The sequence below is a fragment of the Salmo trutta genome, chromosome 31 (assembly GCF_901001165.1).
Source record: "Salmo trutta chromosome 31, fSalTru1.1, whole genome shotgun sequence".
In the NCBI taxonomy this organism is placed as follows: domain Eukaryota; kingdom Metazoa; phylum Chordata; class Actinopteri; order Salmoniformes; family Salmonidae; genus Salmo; species Salmo trutta.
The window spans coordinates 25116684-25135180 of NC_042987.1; the positions used below are offsets into that span (position 1 = coordinate 25116684).

An 18497-nucleotide genomic window follows, 5' to 3' on the forward strand; every position below is an offset into this window, starting at 1 on the left:
CAGGCCTCTCACTCACCCTCTCTCCTTTATCCAGGCCAGGCCTCTCACTCACCCTCTCTCCTTTATGCAGGCCAGGCCTCTCACTCACCCCCTCTCCTTTATGCAGGCCAGGCCTCTCACTCACCCCCTCTCCTTTATGCAGGCCAGGCCTCTCACTCACCCCCTCTCCTTTATCCAGGCCAGGCCTCTCACTCACCCCCTCTCCTTTATGCAGGCCAGGCCTCTCACTCACCCTCTCTCCTTTATCCAGGCCAGGCCTCTCACTCACCCCCTCTCCTTTATGCAGGCCAGGCCTCTCACTCACCCTCTCTCCTTTATGCAGGCCAGGCCTCTCACTCACCCCCTCTCCTTTATGCAGGCCAGGCCTCTCACTCACCCCCTCTCCTTTATCCAGGCCAGGCCTCTCACTCACCCCCTCTCCTTTATGCAGGCCAGGCCTCTCACTCACCCCCTCTCCTTTATCCAGGCCAGGCCTCTCACTCACCCCCTCTCCTTTATCCAGGCCAGGCCTCTCACTCACCCCCTCTCCTTTATCCAGGCCAGGCCTCTCACTCACCCCCTCTCCTTTATGCAGGCCAGGCCTCTCACTCACCCCCTCTCCTTTATCCAGGCCAGGCCTCTCACTCACCCCCTCTCCTTTATCCAGGCCAGGCCTCTCACTCACCCCCTCTTCTTTATCCAGGCCAGGCCTCTCACTCACCCCCTCTCCTTTATCCAGGCCAGGCCTCTCACTCACCCCCTCTCCTTTATCCAGGCCAGGCCTCTCACTCACCCCCTCTCCTTTATCCAGGCCAGGCCTCTCACTCACCCTCTCTCCTTTATGCAGGCCTCTCACTCACCCCCTCTCCTTTATCCAGGCCAGGCCTCTCACTCACCCTCTCTCCTTTATGCAGGCCTCTCACTCACCCCCTTATCCAGGCCTCTCACTCACCCCCTCTCCTTTATCCAGGCCTCTCACTAACCCCCTCTCCTTTATCCAGGCCTCTCACTCACCCCCTCTCCTTTATCCAGGCCATGCCTCTCACTCACCCCCTCTCCTTTATCCAGGCCTCTCACTCACCCCCTCTCCTTTATCCAGGCCTCTCACTCACCCCCTCTCCTTTATCCAGGCCTCTCACTCACCCCCTCTCCTTTATCCAGGCCTCTCACTCACCCCCTCTCCTTTATCCAGGCCTCTCACTCACCCTCTCTCCTTTATCCAGGCCTCTCACTCACCCTCTCTCCTTTATCCAGGCCTCTAACTCACCCTCTCTCCTTTACACAGGCCCCTCACTCACCCCCTGTCCTTTATACAGGCCTCTCATTCACCCTCTCTCCTTTATGCAGGCCAGGCCTCTCACTCACCCCCTCTCCTTTATCCAGGCCAGGCCTCTCACTCACCCTCTCTCCTTTATGCAGGCCTCTCACTCACCCTCTCTCCTTTATGCAGGCCTCTCACTCACCCTCTCTCCTTTATGCATGCCTCTCACTCACCCCCTCTCCTTTATGCAGGCCTCTCACTCACCCCCTCTCCTTTATCCAGGCCTCTCACTCACCCCCTCTCCTTTATGCAGGCCTCTCACTCACCCCTTGTCCTTTATGCAGGCCTCTCACTCACCCCTTGTCCTTTATGCAGGCCTCTCACTCACCCCCTCTCCTTAATGCAGGCCTCTCACTCACCCCCTGTCCTTTATGCAGGCCTCTCACTCACCCCCTCTCCTTTATGCAGGCCTCTCACTCACCCCTTGTCCTTTATGCAGGCCTCTCACTCACCCCCTCTCCTTAATGCAGGCCTCTCACTCACCCCCTGTCCTTTATGCAGGCCTCTCACTCACCCCCTGTCCTTTATGCAGGCCTCTCACTCACCCCCTGTCCTTTATGCAGGCCTCTCACTCACCCCCTCTCCTTTATGCAGGCCTCACACTCACCCCCTCTCCTTTATGCAGGCCTCTCACTCATCCCCTGTCCTTTATGCAGGCCTCTCACTCATCCCCTGTCCTTTATGCAGGCCTCTCACTCACCCCATGTCCTTTATGCAGGCCTCTCACTCACCCCTTGTCCTTTATGCATGCCTCTCACTCACCCCCTCTCCTTTATGCAGGCCTCTCACTCACCACCTCTCCTTTATGCAGGCCTCTCACTCACCACCTCTCCTTTATGCAGGCCTCTCACTCACCCCTTGTCCTTTATGCATGCCTCTCACTCACCCCCTCTCCTTTATGCAGGCCTCTCACTCACCACCTCTCCTTTATGCAGGCCTCTCACTCACCACCTCTCCTTTATGCAGGCCTCTCACTCACCCCTTGTCCTTTATCCAGGCCTCTCACTCACCCCCTCTCCTTTATGCAGGCCTCTCACTCACCCCTTGTCCTTTATGCAGGCCTCTCACTCACCCCTTGTCCTTTATGCAGGCCTCTCACTCACCCCCTCTCCTTAATGCAGGCCTCTCACTCACCCCCTGTCCTTTATGCAGGCCTCTCACTCACCACCTCTCCTTTATGCAGGCCTCTCACTCACCCCCTCTCCTTTATGCAGGCCTCTCACTCACCACCTCTCCTTTATGCAGGCCTCTCACTCACCACCTCTCCTTTATGCAGGCCTCTCACTCACCACCTCTCCTTTATGCAGGCCTCTCTCTCACCTCCACTCTCATCCCCATTCCCTAGGCCTCTAACCCCTACTTTCTCACCCTCACACCCACTCCCTTTCTCTGTCACTCCCTCTTTCTGTCACTCCATCTCTGTCACCCACTCTCTCCGTCACCAGACCTCAAACAACACTGCCTGGCTCAGCCTTTGTTTCAAGCCCTGGGCACTCAGCTGGAGGAAAGCATGAAGGCAGGGATAAGTGATTGAAAATAATGGTGTGCTCCTTCGTCCATGGTCAAATGCTACTTTACCTTTCCCAACACTGAGGGATGAGTGAGACCTTGGTAGAGTACTGTTGGTAGATTAGAGCCTGTGTGCTTCAATGAGCGATAATACAGTACAATCAAGCTGTCATACAAAGCAGGATAGATGTTATATGTCTATATCATTGACTGCAAATCTGATGTGCGTGATTGTTTTTTAGAATGTCATTCATTCCTTTAGCATGTTTTGTGTCCCATTGAAATGAACGTAATGAATGAGGATGTTAGCAATTAGGAGAGCTTTATGGAGACTACTCAGAACACATTTGAAACCTCAATCTCAAACGCAGTTTTGCTGTGTTTGTGTCCACACAGATAAAGGAGATTAAATGGGGAGATGTAGGTGGTTGGACTGGACAAGGGGGGTCCATACTGGGAACAAAGAGGTAGGCCAATGAACAGAGCCCATAGAGTGCCATTTGGGACACACAAAGTGTTTCAAAACGTGCAGCATGGAAAGTCACCACTGACATATCGGGTACTAGATTAACACAGATTTTCATTTCTTATTTCAGAACCCTTCCAGCGAAGCATCTTGATAAGATAGCTGAACAAATCAGGATACATAACATTAATGCTTTGCTTGTTATCGGTGGATTTGAGGTATGTACAGCACATCACAGCATCAAATGCATTGGACATTGAAATAACAGTTGAATATTATTACATTATTATACCACTACTATGTATTACCAAATTGTATATTGTACTTTTTATAAATGTTAAATGTTTTTAGCATAGTCTACTCTAGTAATCCTCAAATACTTTAAGTACTTGATGGTTAAATGCATAGTCCGGCAAACTGAAAAGATCTTACATTAGTGTCCTATTTTTTGAGTAAAATTTGAATCTTAGTAATAGTAATACACTCAAATAGTAATACTAATAATAATCTTTGAGAAATTTCACTGGAATATACTCCTGTCTCATATCTTTTTCTACGTTTGTCACACTGTTGTATTTATTCATTTCACAATCTAAAGTGACAAAAATATTCTCCATTATTCCCTCCTATGATTATTAAGAACATATTTCTCCACAATTCCTAGCACCCTTCAGGCTCTCCTCCCTGTGTCTCCCATATCTGTGTCAGTTACACTGTGGGGTGCTTCCTATGTCACACTGTCCGTTTTGATAGGCCCGGCTCCCTCACACTGGCTCCGCCCACCTTGTCCTGTCTTTACTCATGGCTGTGTCCTAAATGGCACCCTATACCCGATACAGTGCACTACTTTTGACCAGCCCTGGTCAAAAGTAGTGTACTATATACTGGAATAGGGTGACATTTTGGGATGCAACCCAATTAACTCTCCGCTCTAAAGCCCTGGCTCTGCCCTGTACTGTAGGCCTTCCTGGGAGTCATGGAACTGTCCGCTGCCCGGGAGAAATATAATGAGTTCTGTGTCCCCATGGTTATGGTCCCTGCCACGGTCTCCAACAATATACCGGGCTCTGACCTCAGCATTGGCGCAGACACAGCTTTGAATGCTATTACTGATGTAAGTCTGGCTGGGGGTCAGAGATCGCAAGTTTACGTGTTTTAAGAACACCCTCCAGCCAATCAGAATTGGGGGCTTCACTGATCGCAGCTCGGGCGTGGCATTTACCAGCATCACAACTGGCTGAATGTAACTGAGCGTTACCTAAAGGCATCAAACTGATTTGTGTTGACCGAGGTATGCATGTGCTACTTTATCATCTGAAATGAAATAGAGTTTAAAAAGCCATAGAAGGGCATAGTAAACACTAAGTGAAAGAGTTAGACATAGTGTGACAACTTATCCTCTGATCAGTTGCAGAGACTGTATTGTACAAACAGCAAGCGGTTAACAGTGATTTCATTAAAGCTCAACCCATGTAAAGAGGTACAGTAGTGTATGATTAGTAGTGGTAGGAGTAGGATTAGGAATATTAGGGGTAGGGGTATAATTTGGGGTAGGTATATTAGGTGTAGGGGTAGTATTAGGAGCAGGTACAGTGCCTTCAGAAAGTATTCATACCTCTTGACATAATCCACTTTTGTTGTGTTACAGCCTAAGTTCAAAATTGATTAAATTGGGGGGTTTCTCTCACCAATCTACACACAATACCCCATAATGGCAAAGTAAAAACCTGTTTTTAGAAACTTTTGCAGATTTATTGAAAATGAAATACAGAAATATCTAATTTACATAAGTATTCACACCCCTGAGTCAATACTTTGTAGAAGCATCTTTGGCAGCGATTACAGCTGTGAGTCTTTCTGGGTAAGTCTCTAAAAGCTTTCCACACCTGGATTTTGCAATATTTGCCTATTATTCTTTTCAAAATTCTTCAAGCTCTGTCAAATTGGTTGTAGATCATTGCTAGACAACCATTTTCAGGTCTTTCCATAGATTTTCAAGTAGATTTAAGTCAAAACTAACTCAGTCACTCAGGAACATTCACTGTCTTCTTGGTAAGCAACTCCAATGTAGATTTGGCCTTGTGTTTTAGGTTATTGTCCCGCTGAAAGCTGAAACAATCTCCTGGTGTCTGGTGGAAAGCAGACAACAAGGTTTTTCTCTAGGATTTTGCCTGTACTTAGCTCCATTCCATGTAGTTTTTTATCCTGAAAAACTCCCCAGTCCTTAACGATTACAAGCATACCCATAACATGAGGCAGCCACCACTATGCTTGAAAGTATTGAGAGTGGTACTCAGTAATGTGACGTGGTAAGGTTGGACCCAGGTGCAGAGAAGGGACCAGATGAGGAATCAGTGGTTAAGGATAAACATAATACTTCACTGAGAAACACGAAACACAAGTCTCAAAAACTCACTCAGGAAACGACCACACACAGTAAACAATTCAAGCTTCTGCAATGGACCACAGAAAAAAAGAATAAGACATACCTGAGTCCAATAAAAGTCTCTCCAATAACACCCTCTGGTGTCAGGAGGAACCATGACAAGTAATGTGTTGTATTGATTTGCCCCAAACATAACACTTTGTATTCAGGACAAAAAGTGAATTGCTTTGCCAGGTTTTTTGCAGTATTTCTTTAGTGCCTTGTTGCAAATATGATGCATGTTTTGGAATAACTTTATTCTGTACAGGCTTCCTTTTATTACTGTGTCAATTAAGTTAGCATTGTGGAGTAACTACAAATGTTGTTAATCAATCCTCAGTTTTGTCTTATCACAACCATTTAGCTATGTAACTGTGTTAGTCACCATTGGCCTCATAGGGAAATCCCTGAGCTGTTTCCTTCCTATCTGAGTTAGGAAGGACGCCTGTATATTTGTAGTGACTGGGTGTATTGATACACCATCCAAAGTGTAATTAATAACGTTACCATGCTCAAAGGGATATTCAATGTCATATTTTTTTTTACCCATCTACCAATAGGTGCCCTTCTTTGCGAGGCATTGGAAAACGTTGCTGGTCTTTGTGGTCGAATCTGTTGAAAATCTCTGCTTGACTTAGGGACCTTAGGTACAGAGACGAGGTAGTCATTCAAAAATCATGTTAAACACTATTATTGCACACGGAGTGAGACCATGCAACTTATTATGTGACTTGTTAAGCATTTTACTTATTTAGGCTTCCCATAACAAAGGGTTTGAATAATTATTGAAACAAGACGTTTCAGATTTTCATTTTTTATTAATTTGTAAACATTTCTAAAACATAATTCTATTTTGACATGATGGGGTATTGTGATGTCATGATGGGGTATTGTGATGTCATGATAGGGTATTGTGATGTCATGATTGTAACAAGGCCTCTCGATGGAGGGGTGTGTGTGGAATCAGGAGCAGAAGGGTTCAAGGAGAATCCACTGTTTATTTTGGTGGTTCCACAAGCACAGCGATACACACAGGGGAGAAACCTAAACTCCGCTAGCCACAAGCAAATATGTCCCCGGTAAACACATACCATAAAATGAAACAAACAACGCCTGTGGTGCAGGCACACACCCCTTACATGTTCCCTAAGGCAAACAATCCCGCACGCAGCCTAACCTGCAGCGGGGAAAATTATACCCACCTAAATCAGAGAAAACAAGACACAGGTGTGATAAACTAGACAGCACTAAATGAAAAGGAAAAGGGAATCGGTGGCAGCTAGTAGGCCGGCGACGATGACCGCCGAGCACCGCCCGAACAGGGAGAGGAGCCACCTTCGGTGGAAGTCGTGACAATGATGGGGTATTGTGATGTCATGATGGGGTATTGTGTGTAGATCAGTGACAAACACATCTACATTTAATCCATTTTAAATTCAGGCTGTAACAACAACAAAATGTGAATGTTTCTGAAGGCACCGTATATTAGGGGTTGGAGTAGTATTAGGGGTAGGTCTTTAAGGGTAGAGGTAGGATTAGTTTTAGGGGTAGGTAATTAAGAGTAGAGGTAGGATTAGTTTTAGGGGTAGGTAATTAAGAGTAGAGGTAGGATTAGTTTTAGGGGTAGGTAATTAAGGGTAGAAGTAGGATTAGTTTTAGGGGTAGGTAATTAAGAGTAGAGGTAGGATTAGTTTTAGGGGTAGGTAATTAAGAGTAGAGGTAGGATTAGTTTTAGGGGTAGGTAATTAAGGGTGGAGGTAGGATTAGTTTTAGGGGTAGGTAATTAAGGGTAGAAGTAGGATTAGTTTTAGGGGTAGGTAATTAAGAGTAGAGGTAGGATTAGTTTTAGGGGTAGGTAATTAAGGGTAGAAGTAGGATTAGTTTTAGGGGTAGGTAATTAAGGGTAGAGGTAGAATTAGTTTTAGGGGTAGGTAATTGGGGTAGGGGGAGGCTTAGTTTTAGGGTTAGGTAATTGGGGTAGGGGGGGGCTTAGTTTTAGGGTTAGGTATGTTAGGGGTTGGAGTAGTATTAGGGGGAGGTATATTAGAGGTAGGGGTAGTATTAGGGGGAGGTATATTAGGGGTAGGGGTAGTATTAGGGGAAGGTATATTAGGGGTATATATATTAGTGGTAGGGGTAGTATTAGGGGAGTAGTACTAAATTATGGGTAGGGATAGTATTAGGGGTAGGTATAATAGGGGTAGGGGTAGTATTAGCGGTAGGTATATTAGGGGTAGGGGTAGTAATAGGGGTAGGAGTAGATATATTCGGGGTAGATATAGTATTAGGGGGAGGTGTATTAGGGGTAGCGGTAGTATTATGGGTAGGTATATTAGGGGTAGGGGTAGATGTATTAGGGGTATGGATAGTATTAAGGGGAGGTGTATTAGGGGTAGCGGTAGTATTATGGGTAGTTATATTAGGGGTAGGGGTAGATATATTAGGGGTAGGGGTGGTATTAGGGGGAGGTATATTAGGGGTAGGGATAGAATTAGGGGTAGGTCATTTACGTGTTGGGGGAGTATTAGGGGAGGCATATTAGGTGGAGGTATATTAGGGGTAGGAGTAGTATTAGGGGTAGATGTAGTATTAGGGGTAGGTCATTTTGGGGTAGGGGTAGTATTAGGGGTAGGTGTAGTATTAGGGGTAGGAATGTATTAGGAGTAGGGGTAGTATTAGGGGAGGTATATTAGGGGTAGGAGTAGTATTAGGGTTAGGTAATTAGGGGTAAGGGTAGATATATTAAGGCTAGGTGTATTATGGGTAGTATTAGGGGTAGGTATATTATGGGTTAGATTGGATTAGGTGTAGGTAAATTAGGGGTAGTATTAGCGGTAGGTATATTAGGGCTAGGATTGGATTAGGGCTAGGTTGGTTGGGGTAGTATTAGGGGTAGGGTTGGATTAGGGGTAGGTATATTAGGGGTAGGTATATTAGGGGTAGTATTAAGGGTAAGGTTGGATTAGGGGTAGGTATATTAGGGGTAGGGTTGGATTAGGGGTAGGTATATTAGTGGTAGGTATTTTAGGGGTAGTATTAAGGGTAGGTATATTAGGAGTAGTATTAGGGGTAGGTATATTAGGGGTAGGGTTAGTATTATGGGTAGGTATATTAGAGGTAGGTATATTAGGGGTAGGGGTAGTATTATGGGTAGGAATATTAGGGGTAGGTACAGTGGCTTGCGTAAGTATTCACCCCCCTTGGCAATTTTCCTATTTTGTTGCCTGGAATGAAAATAGATTTTTCGGGGGTTTCTATAATTTGATTTACACAACAGGCTTTGAAGATTGAAGATGAAAATATTTTTTATTGTGAAACAAACAAGAAATGAGAAAAATAAACAGAAAACTTGAGTGTGCATAACAATCAACCCCCCCCCCCCCAAAAAAAAAGTCAATACTTTGTAGAGCCACCTTTTGCAGCAATTACAGCTGCAAGTCTCTTGGGGTATGTCTCTATAAGCTTGGCACATCTAGCCACTGAGATTTTTGCCCATTCTTCAATGCAAAACTGCTCCAGATCCTTTAAGTTGGATGGGTTCCGCTGGTGTACAGCAATCTTTAACGCATACCACAGATTCTCAATTGGATTGAGGTCTGGGCTTTGACTAGGCCATTCCAAGACATTTAAATGTCTCCCACTCGAGTGTTGCTTTAGCAGTATGCATAGGGTCATTGTCCTGCTGGAAGGTGAACCTCCGTCCCAGTCTCAAATCTCTGGAAGACTGAAACAGGTTTCCCTCAAGAATTTCCCTGTATTTAGCGACATCCATCATTCCTTCAATTCTGACCAGTTTCCCAGTCCCAAATATCCCCACAGCATGATGCTGCCACCACCATGCTTCACTGTGGGAATGATGTTCCCACATAGCGTTTTCCTTGATGGCCAAAAAGCTAACTTTTAGTCTCATCTGACCAGAGGACCTTCTTCCATATGTTTTGGGAGTCTCCCACATGCCTTTTGGTGAACACCAAACGTGTTTGCTTATTTTTTCTTAAAGCAATGGCTTTTTTCTGGCCACTTCCGTAAAACCCAGCTCTGTGGAGTGTACGGCTTAAAGTGGTCCTATGGATAGATACTCCAATCTCCGCTGTGGAGCTTTGTAGCTCCTTCAGGGTTATCTTTGGTCTCTTTGTTGCCTCTCTGATTAATGCCCTCCTTGCCTGGTCCGTGAGTTTTGGTGTGCGGCCCTCTCTTGGCAGGTTTGTTGTGGTGCCATATTCTTTCAATTTTTTAATAATGGATTTAATGGTGCCCCGTGGGATGTTCAAAGTTTCTGATGTTTTTTTATAACCCAACCCTGATCTGTACTTCACCACAACTTTGTCCCTGACCTGTTTGGAGAGCTCCTTGGTCTTCATGGTGCCGCTTGCTTGGTGGTGCCCTTTGCTTAGTGGTGTTGCAGACTCTGGGGCCTTTCAGAACAGGTGTATATTTACTGAGATCATGTGACAGATCATGTGACACTTAGATTGCACACAGGTAGACTTTATTTAACTATTTTTGTGACTTCTGAAGGTAATTGGTTGCACCAGATCTTATTTAGGGGCTTCATAGCAAAGGGGGTGAATACATATGCACACACCACTTTTCCGTTATTTATTTTTAGGAATTTTTTGAAACAAGTTATGTTTCTCATTTCACTTCACCAATTTGAACTATTTTGTGTATGTCCATTACATGAAATCCAAATAAAAATCAATTTAAATTACAGGTTGTAATGCAACAAAATAGGAAAAATGCCAAGGGGGTGAATACTTTTGCAAGGCTCTGTATATTAAGGGTAGGGTAGTATTAGGGGTAGGGGTAGTATTAGGAATGTAGTACTATATTAGGGCTAGTTCTTTCAGTCTGAGGCCTCTGGTGTCTGTTGTTTTTGTTGGTAAATGTCATAGTGGAGCTCTCAGTTAGGTCCCAGGTAAGTGATAGATAGGGGCATGCACTAGTGACGTGGCATGTTTTGGACCCTGCGACTTCCATTGTTCTCCCTGCACTTTGTTTACTAAACATGATGAGATGTCTGGTCCCTGGTCTGGTTTAACACAACCCTTAGCTCTACAACACTCCTATCCTGCTATCCAAATGGCTACAAGCCAGGTGGATGAGGTGGATGAGGTGGAGGTTTGGAAGATAATGGTATGAATGAAGTAGAAGTAGTAGTAGTACTAACATTTAGATGTTTTCTCTAACCAATCATTTTACTTTCACCCATCTAGTTGATTTTATTTCTATCATCAACCAAAACTAGATTCTCACTAAGCATCTGAAACGAATAGTCACTATACTCTATTGAAGAAAGAAGTGAATTCACTTTAATAACTTACTTGTTGTAAACAAATACAGCATTTTAATTTGAGTTTACTGACAATCTGTTGCTGATATACAGAAAAAAAGGGAGATGAAATGATTCATAGAACAGTAATAGCCTATCTAATTGTTGTCTTCAACCAGGACAGACCACCATTTTGTTTTGAACACGATTGTCTGCATGGGTAGTGGACCTGACGGATAACAACCAGCATTTTGCCACTTGCGTACAAACGTTCCCTCACGTCGTGAGGTCAAGTGCAGTGTCGCCAGGCTGCATTGTGACTGACTGAGTCTACTGTTGTTTCCACGACAACACTTCTGTCTGTCTGCCAGCTAGGGTGACGAACCAACCCCGCCCCTCTTCTGTCTCCTCTTTGCCAATGGGATGCCAAGCCAACCCCTCTCTTACACGGAAAGAGCCTTACACACACAGATACTACATGGTATAGGGTGTAGATCAGGCCTTAATAGGGTAACATATAGTATGATCTGCCTCCCAAATGAGAGCCTATTCCCTTTATAGTGCACTACATTTGACCAGAGCCCTATGGGCTGTATATTGCACTACATAGGGAATAGGGTGCCATTTGGGACACAACCCATACTAGGGTAACGTGTAGTAGTGTCTCTCTGAGTATGAGATGCTCCACATAGTGGTGTAACGCGTTTGTGCCGCACCACTTCACCAGGCGTTTGAGTGTTTGCTGCAGCTCTATGAGGCCCGGACCAGCCATGAGGACTTTTGCATCCCGATGTGTGTGCTTCCTGCCACCATTAGTAACAATGTGCCTGGTACTGATCTGAGTATCGGGGCAGACACTTCCCTCAATGCCATCGTGGAGGTAAGGTAGAACTCACATAGCCTGGTCCCAGATCTGTTTATGCTTTTGCCAACTCCATTGGTGTCATTGTCAAGCCAAGCACGACAAGGTGTGGCAATGAGTTGGCATGATAGCACAAACAGACCGGCACTCAGGCTAGAACACAGCTTTTAACAGGGGTGAAATGATACTGTACCATTTGAAGTTATCAGTAATCACTAGATTTGTATTATTATGTGGTCTGCTTTCCTAGACATCTACAAGTCATAATTATTAGCTCAAAAACTAGTTCACTTATTGGACAGATGTGCGACCCTAGTTGACATTGTGAAACTATTGTGGGAATATAGACTGACAACAGACAGATATTTCCCATGATTTGTCTTCCACATTCACTCACACACAATGTAAACAGCCCCATTTGTGTACACTTAGAACATACATGCTTTACTAGTTAGAATTAGACTTCCTGTTCCTTTACTAACTGGTTTCTGGTTTGATGTTATGGAAGAATTCTTTGAGACTAGATCTGCATCTTGGTAAATCTTGAAATGCTGTTTGTATTTTATGATCGTATTATATTGCGACATGAAGCATGTTTTGGGTAATTGTGTGAGCATGTTTGATACCAATACACAGCATTTTGTATGTACAGTAGCTACTACCGAACAAAACAACATTGTCTGCATGCTATTGATAATCGTAACATTGGTTTGTGTCACAAATGCCACCCTATTCCCTATACAACTTTTGACCAGAGCGTTATTGGTCCTGGTCAAAAGTAATGCACTAAAAAGGGAATAGGGTGCCATTATGGACACAACCTGTGTGTCTATTTGATCTGACTATGAGCATCTGTGTGTGTCAGACATGTGACCGCATCAAGCAGTCTGCCAGCGGGACCAAGCGGCGTGTGTTCATCATTGAGACCATGGGAGGGTACTGTGGGTACCTGGCCAGTGTCGGGGGGCTGGCTGCGGGGGCTGACGCTGTCTACATCTATGAGGAACCCTTCGACATCAGAGACCTCCAGGTGAGGGACATTGTTTTACATAAGGTAGAAAAATTTGAGTAACTTTCCTGAAATTCCCAGGTTTTACAGAAATCCTGGTTGGAAGATTCCCGGCATCAGGAGGGAATATGCAGGATAAGACTGCTAAATAGCTACCCGGACTACCTGCATTGACCCTTTTTGCACTAACTCTTTTGTCTCATCACATATGCTGCTGTTACTGTTAATTATCTATCCTGTAGCCTAGTGACTTTATCCCTACCTATATGTACATACAGTGGGGGAAAAAAGTATTTGATCCCCTGCTGATTTTGTACAGTTGCCCACTTACAAATAAATGATCAGTCTATAATTTTAATAATAGGTTTATTTGAACAGTGAGAGAAAGAATAACAACAAAAAAATTCTGAAAAACGCATGTCAAAAATGTTATAAAATGATTTGCATTTTAATGAGGGAAATAAGTATTTGACCCCTCTGCAAAACATGACTTAGTACTTGGTGGCAAAACCCTTGTTGGCAATCACAGAGGTCAGACATTTCTTGTAGTTGGCCACCAGGTTTGCACACATCTCAGGAGGGATTTTGTCCCACTCCTCTTTGCAGATCTTCTCCAAGTCATTAAGGTTTCGAGGCTGACGTTTGGCAACTCGAACCTTCAGCTCCCTCCACAGATTTTCTATGAGATTAAGGTCTGGAGACTGGCTAGGCCACTCCAGGACCTTAATGTGCTTCTTCTTGAGCCACTCCTTTGTTGCCTTGGCCGTGTGTTTTGGGTCATTGTCATGCTGGAATACCCATCCACGACCCATTTTCAATGCCCTGGCTGAGGGAAGGAGGTTCTCACCCAAGATTTGACGGTACATGGCCCGTCCATCGTCCCTTTGATGCGGTGAAGTTGTCCTGTCCCCTTAGCAGAAAAACACCCCCAAAGCATAATGTTTCCACCTCCATGTTTGACGATGGTGTTCTTGGGGTCATAGGCAGCATTCCTCCTCCTCCAAACACGGCGAGTTGAGTTGATGTCAAAGAGCTCCATTTTGGTCTCATCTGACCACAACACTTTCACCAGTTGTCCTCTGAGTCATTCAGATGTTCATTGGCAAACTTCAGACGCGCATGTATATGTATTCTTGAGCAGGAGGACCATGCGGGCGCTGCGGGATTTCAGTCCTTCACGGCGTAGTGTTACCAATTGTTTTCTTAGTGACTATGGTCCCAGCTGCCTTGAGATCATTGACAAGATCCTCCCGTGTAGTTCTGGGCTGATTCCTCACCGTTCTCATGATCATTGCAACTCCACGAGGTGAGATCTTGCAGGCTGAGAGATATTGACAGTTCTTTTGTGTTTCTTCCATTTGCGAATAATCACACCAAATGTTGTCACCTTCTCACCAAGCTGCTTGGTGATGGTCTTGTAGCCCATTCCAGCCTTGTGTAGGTCTACAATCTTGTCCCTGACATCCTTGGAGAGCTCTTTGGTCTTGGCCATGGTGGAGAGTTTGGAATCTGATTGATTGACTGCTTCTGTGGACAGGTGTCTTTTTTACAGGTAGCAAGCTGCGGTTAGGAGCACTCCCTTTAAGAGTGTGCTCCTAATCTCAGCTCATTACCTGTATAAAAGACACCTGGGAGCCAGAAATCTTTCTGATTGAGAGGGGGTTAAATACTTATTTCCCTCATTAAAATGCAAATCAATTTATAACATTTCTGACAAGCGTTTTTCTGGATTTTTTTGTTGTTATTCTGTCTCTCACTGTTCAAATAAACCTACCATTCAAATTATAGACTGATCCTTTCTTTGTCAGTGGGCAAACATACAAAATCAGCAGGGGATCAAATACTTTTCCCCCCACTGTATCTACCTCAATTACCTTGTACCCCTGAACATGGACTCGGTACTGGTACCTGTGTATATACAGCAGCCAAGTTATCATTACTCATTGTGTATTTATTCCTTGTGTTGTTATTTTTCTATTATTTATCTGCATTGTTGGGAAGGACCCGTAAGTCAGCATTTCACTGTTAGTCCACACATGTTTACAAAGCATGTAACAAATACAATTTCATTTGATTTGGAATCCTCCAACCAAGGAATTATAGAAAACCTGGCAATTTTGGAATCCCCGTTTTATACAGTATACACTGTTATAAACCTAAATATTTACATCAAAGTTAATTCCTCATTGGAATCCATAGTAACTGATGTACATATAATCACTCTCTCCTCCCTCAGTGCAACGGGGCCTCTATTTTAGGAGCGCTCAAGTGACCCAGATTACAGTACATTACAGTACGTAGCCATGGTGGTTATTAATAGGTAGAACGCATCATCATTCCAGGAGTGTTAAGCTCTGATCAAGACAGATCTCATTGTTATGGTTTGAGGAGGCCTACTCAACAGCACTAGAGTGTTGCTGCCGTGCTAGTTGTTATTGTCTGAGAGACATTCTGCTGTTGTCAGGTACACAAATGTTGTAGAGCCATTCAGATCATGGATAAAATATGCAGTCTCCTAAGACCAGACCAATGACAGATGAAATCATTTGTATTATTTAATGCATTGAATGTTATATATATGCTACATTATTATTTAATGCAATGAATGTTATATATATGCTCCATTGTGGAACAAGGTGATGTCGATATTTACCCATGTGTTGCAAAGAGCACACACTCAATATAAACAGAATATAATGTTGAGTGTAATTCAGTGGTCTAGCATATGTTCCATCGGCATGCTGTATACTGTAGCCTACTTTAATTGGAGTGAATGGCGATAACTCATCTCAGTCAGGGACAGAACAGCAGTAAGAAGTGTGCCACCTCCTGGTCACCAGAGCACTCTGCAGTACTCTGTCCCTGACACACAGCAGAGAAACGAGCTTCATTCTGCAGCTCGGAAAGCTCATGTAGGTTACAGATAGAGGTGGAATACTCTAGAATACTTCAGACTTATCACAGATAATGTGAGGCTTTTCTCTCTGCTTCAGTCCAACGTCGAGCATTTGACAGAGAAGATGAAGACGGGAATCCAGAGGGGCTTGGTGCTGAGGTAAGACGTGCATCCAGAGGGGCTTGGTACTGAGGTAAGACGGGCATCCAGAGGGGCTTGGTGCTGAGGTAAGACGGGCATCCAGTGGGGCTTGGTGCTGAGGTAAGACGGGCATCCAGAGGGGCATGGTGCTGAGGTAAGACGTGCATCCAGAGGGGCTTGGTGCTGAGGTAAGACGTGCATCCAGAGGGGCTTGGTGCTGAGGTAAGACGTGCATCCAGAGGGGCTTGGTGCTGAGGTAAGACGGGCATCCAGAGGGGCTTGGTGCTGAGGTAAGACGGGCATCCAGAGGGCTTGGTGCTGAGGTAAGACGGGCATCCAGAGGGGCTTGGTGCTGAGGTAAGACGGGCATCCAGAGGGGCTTGGTGCTGAGGTAAGACGGGCATCCAGAGGGGCTTGGTGCTGAGGTAAGACGGGCATCCAGAGGGGCTTGGTGCTGAGGTAAGACGGGCATCCAGAGGGGCTTGGTGCTGAGGTAAGGCAGAGCTCATGTCTAGCATGATAGCCTCTTTACAAATGTACAGTATGTTAACAATAAAGGCATACATGTACTTAGCCAGCTATGTATGATAGTCTTACTATCTTTATGCCACACTGTGTAGGCTATTAATACAAATTGTTATTTGTATGTTAAAATACTCTACTTTTTGTGACGGTCTATCGAGGCTCTGTAGAGACCACTGAATATTTCTCAGTATTACTGAACACAGTAGGAAGAATCACCCTGTAAGGCAGCAACAGGACAAATGGAACTTTGACATTGTATGTGTGTGACGTTACAGGAATGAGAACTCCAATGAGAACTTCACCACAGATTTCATCTACCAGCTGTACTCTGAGGAGGGGAAAGGAGTGTTTGACTGCAGGAAGAATGTCCTTGGACATATGCAGCAGGTGTGGTTACAGACACACACACACACTCGCACTCACTGTAGCCCGATTGCAAATGATACCACTCAGATGTGAATTGAATGACGGCATACTGTATATTGATCATGTTACTGTGTAATCCACATATTACCTTACAGTTTATTATGACATGAACCTGACCTGAGTTAAACAGATTATTTATTTTCTTTCCAAAGGGAGGTGCTCCTTCCCCATTCGACAGGAACTTTGGAACGAAGATTGCAGCCAAAGCGATTCAATGGATTTCAAGAAAGCTCAAGGACTCATATAAAGAAGGTAGAGTACATGTTCTGAATTTAATACTAAAAATACTCAAAAAATAATACTAAAAAGATGGGGCCTTTTTAGTTTGCATATTGGTTAATATACATCCTAAATGGCACCATATCAACTATATAGTGCACTACTTTTGACCATGGTCCATAGGGGGAATAGGCTGTAATAAGTGTGCCTGACTGTATTTGTTCTCCTTGTGCAGGGAAGGTGTTTGCTAACACAGAGGACACTGCCTGTTTGCTGGGGATGCGTCGCAGAGCCATGGTCTTCCAACCAGTGGTGCAGCTCAAAGACCAAACAGACTTCATGTAAGACAACTTTTACATGTTGTGTAGACCATGGTAGCACAAGGTTAAAACATTCTTCCTTCAATTTAACCCGTAGAAAACAAAGTGCCAAATTGAGTGCATTAACTAAAGCTTCAAACGGTTTATTTTATGTCATCATGGTCTCGTGTGTGTTTTGTCCTATTCTACCCTATCAGCCACAGGATCCCTAAGGAACAGTGGTGGTTGAAGCTCCGCCCCCTGATGAAGATCCTGGCTAAATACAAGACCAGCTACGATGTGTCTGACTCTGGCCAGCTGGAGCATGTGACCCGGGTCAGGCCCAAGAAGGTGGACTGAACTGACCAGCACCTAGTCTGGGTAGGCTAGACCAGCACATAGTCTGGATAGGCTAGTCTTTAGATAGGGCTGGGCTGCTCTGAGCTGATCCATTCAGTGTAACTTAGCTCCAATCATGGTAAGTCTTACCAGCACTTTCACTCCATCCCATAATCATGTCCCCTCAGAAGCTACATAGGGCTCAATTGTCCACCCTTCTTCCGAAGTATGCACTTGCATACTTTCTCATATGGATTTTACACTGGTAGAAACTGCTTCCAGCCAATGCTTACACCAATCCTATGCTTTTAAATTCATAATGGGGAGTGTGCAAGTGCACACATTTGGAAAAGGGTGGAGAACTGGGATGTAACCCTAGTCTACTCCCATAGGTGCTTTTTCTTCCCTCTCTGTCTTCTCCTAAAGGGAGAGCTGTTTATCCCACCACCTACTGTAGGTCTACTCCAGTGTTATGTTGTGTTGTCACTCCGTACTTGCACTTTGTATCAAACCCGGGTTGGCATCTAAGAGTAGGTCATGTTAGTTCCGCCGCTGTATTTTGTGGCTTAGTTGAGGACGTGTTTGTGAAACCCATTATAATGTTAACTCACTGTGTGATCCGAGTGTTTTCTCCAAGTATTAAAGAATATTTATTGTGATGACAATTGTGAAACCTCAATGTGAAGTTCACGTCACCACACTATTCAACATTTGATGTCAGAGGATGGGCATGGAAATCTCACAGGATAAAGCTGCATGTAGCATTGTGTCTGGTACGGAAGGTACGAGTTCAGGATTAGATAATAACA

General features: G+C 44.6%; 1 protein-coding gene across 6 annotated transcripts in view; it reads left to right on the top strand.

Moving 5' to 3' along the window:
- LOC115169821 (ATP-dependent 6-phosphofructokinase, platelet type) overlaps window positions 1-18353 on the top strand; it is a 54019-nt gene extending 35666 nt beyond the window's left edge. For 3 of the 6 annotated variants that reach the window (XM_029725812.1, XM_029725810.1, XM_029725814.1), the window contains 9 exons: window positions 3206-3276; window positions 3406-3493; window positions 4237-4389; window positions 12700-12864; window positions 15837-15898; window positions 16681-16792; window positions 16984-17083; window positions 17286-17391; window positions 17568-18353. In XM_029725812.1, coding sequence (XP_029581672.1) covers window positions 3206-3276; window positions 3406-3493; window positions 4237-4389; window positions 12700-12864; window positions 15837-15898; window positions 16681-16792; window positions 16984-17083; window positions 17286-17391; window positions 17568-17709 — 999 coding nt within the window. In that variant the 3' untranslated portion in view covers window positions 17710-18353. Of the gene's footprint in view, window positions 1-3205; window positions 3277-3405; window positions 3494-4236; window positions 4390-11699; window positions 11853-12699; window positions 12865-15836; window positions 15899-16680; window positions 16793-16983; window positions 17084-17285; window positions 17392-17567 lie in introns of all 6 variants that reach the window. The other 3 variants (XM_029725816.1, XM_029725811.1, XM_029725815.1) reach the window with 2 other exon arrangements.
- Window positions 18354-18497: the final 144 nt, after the last annotated feature.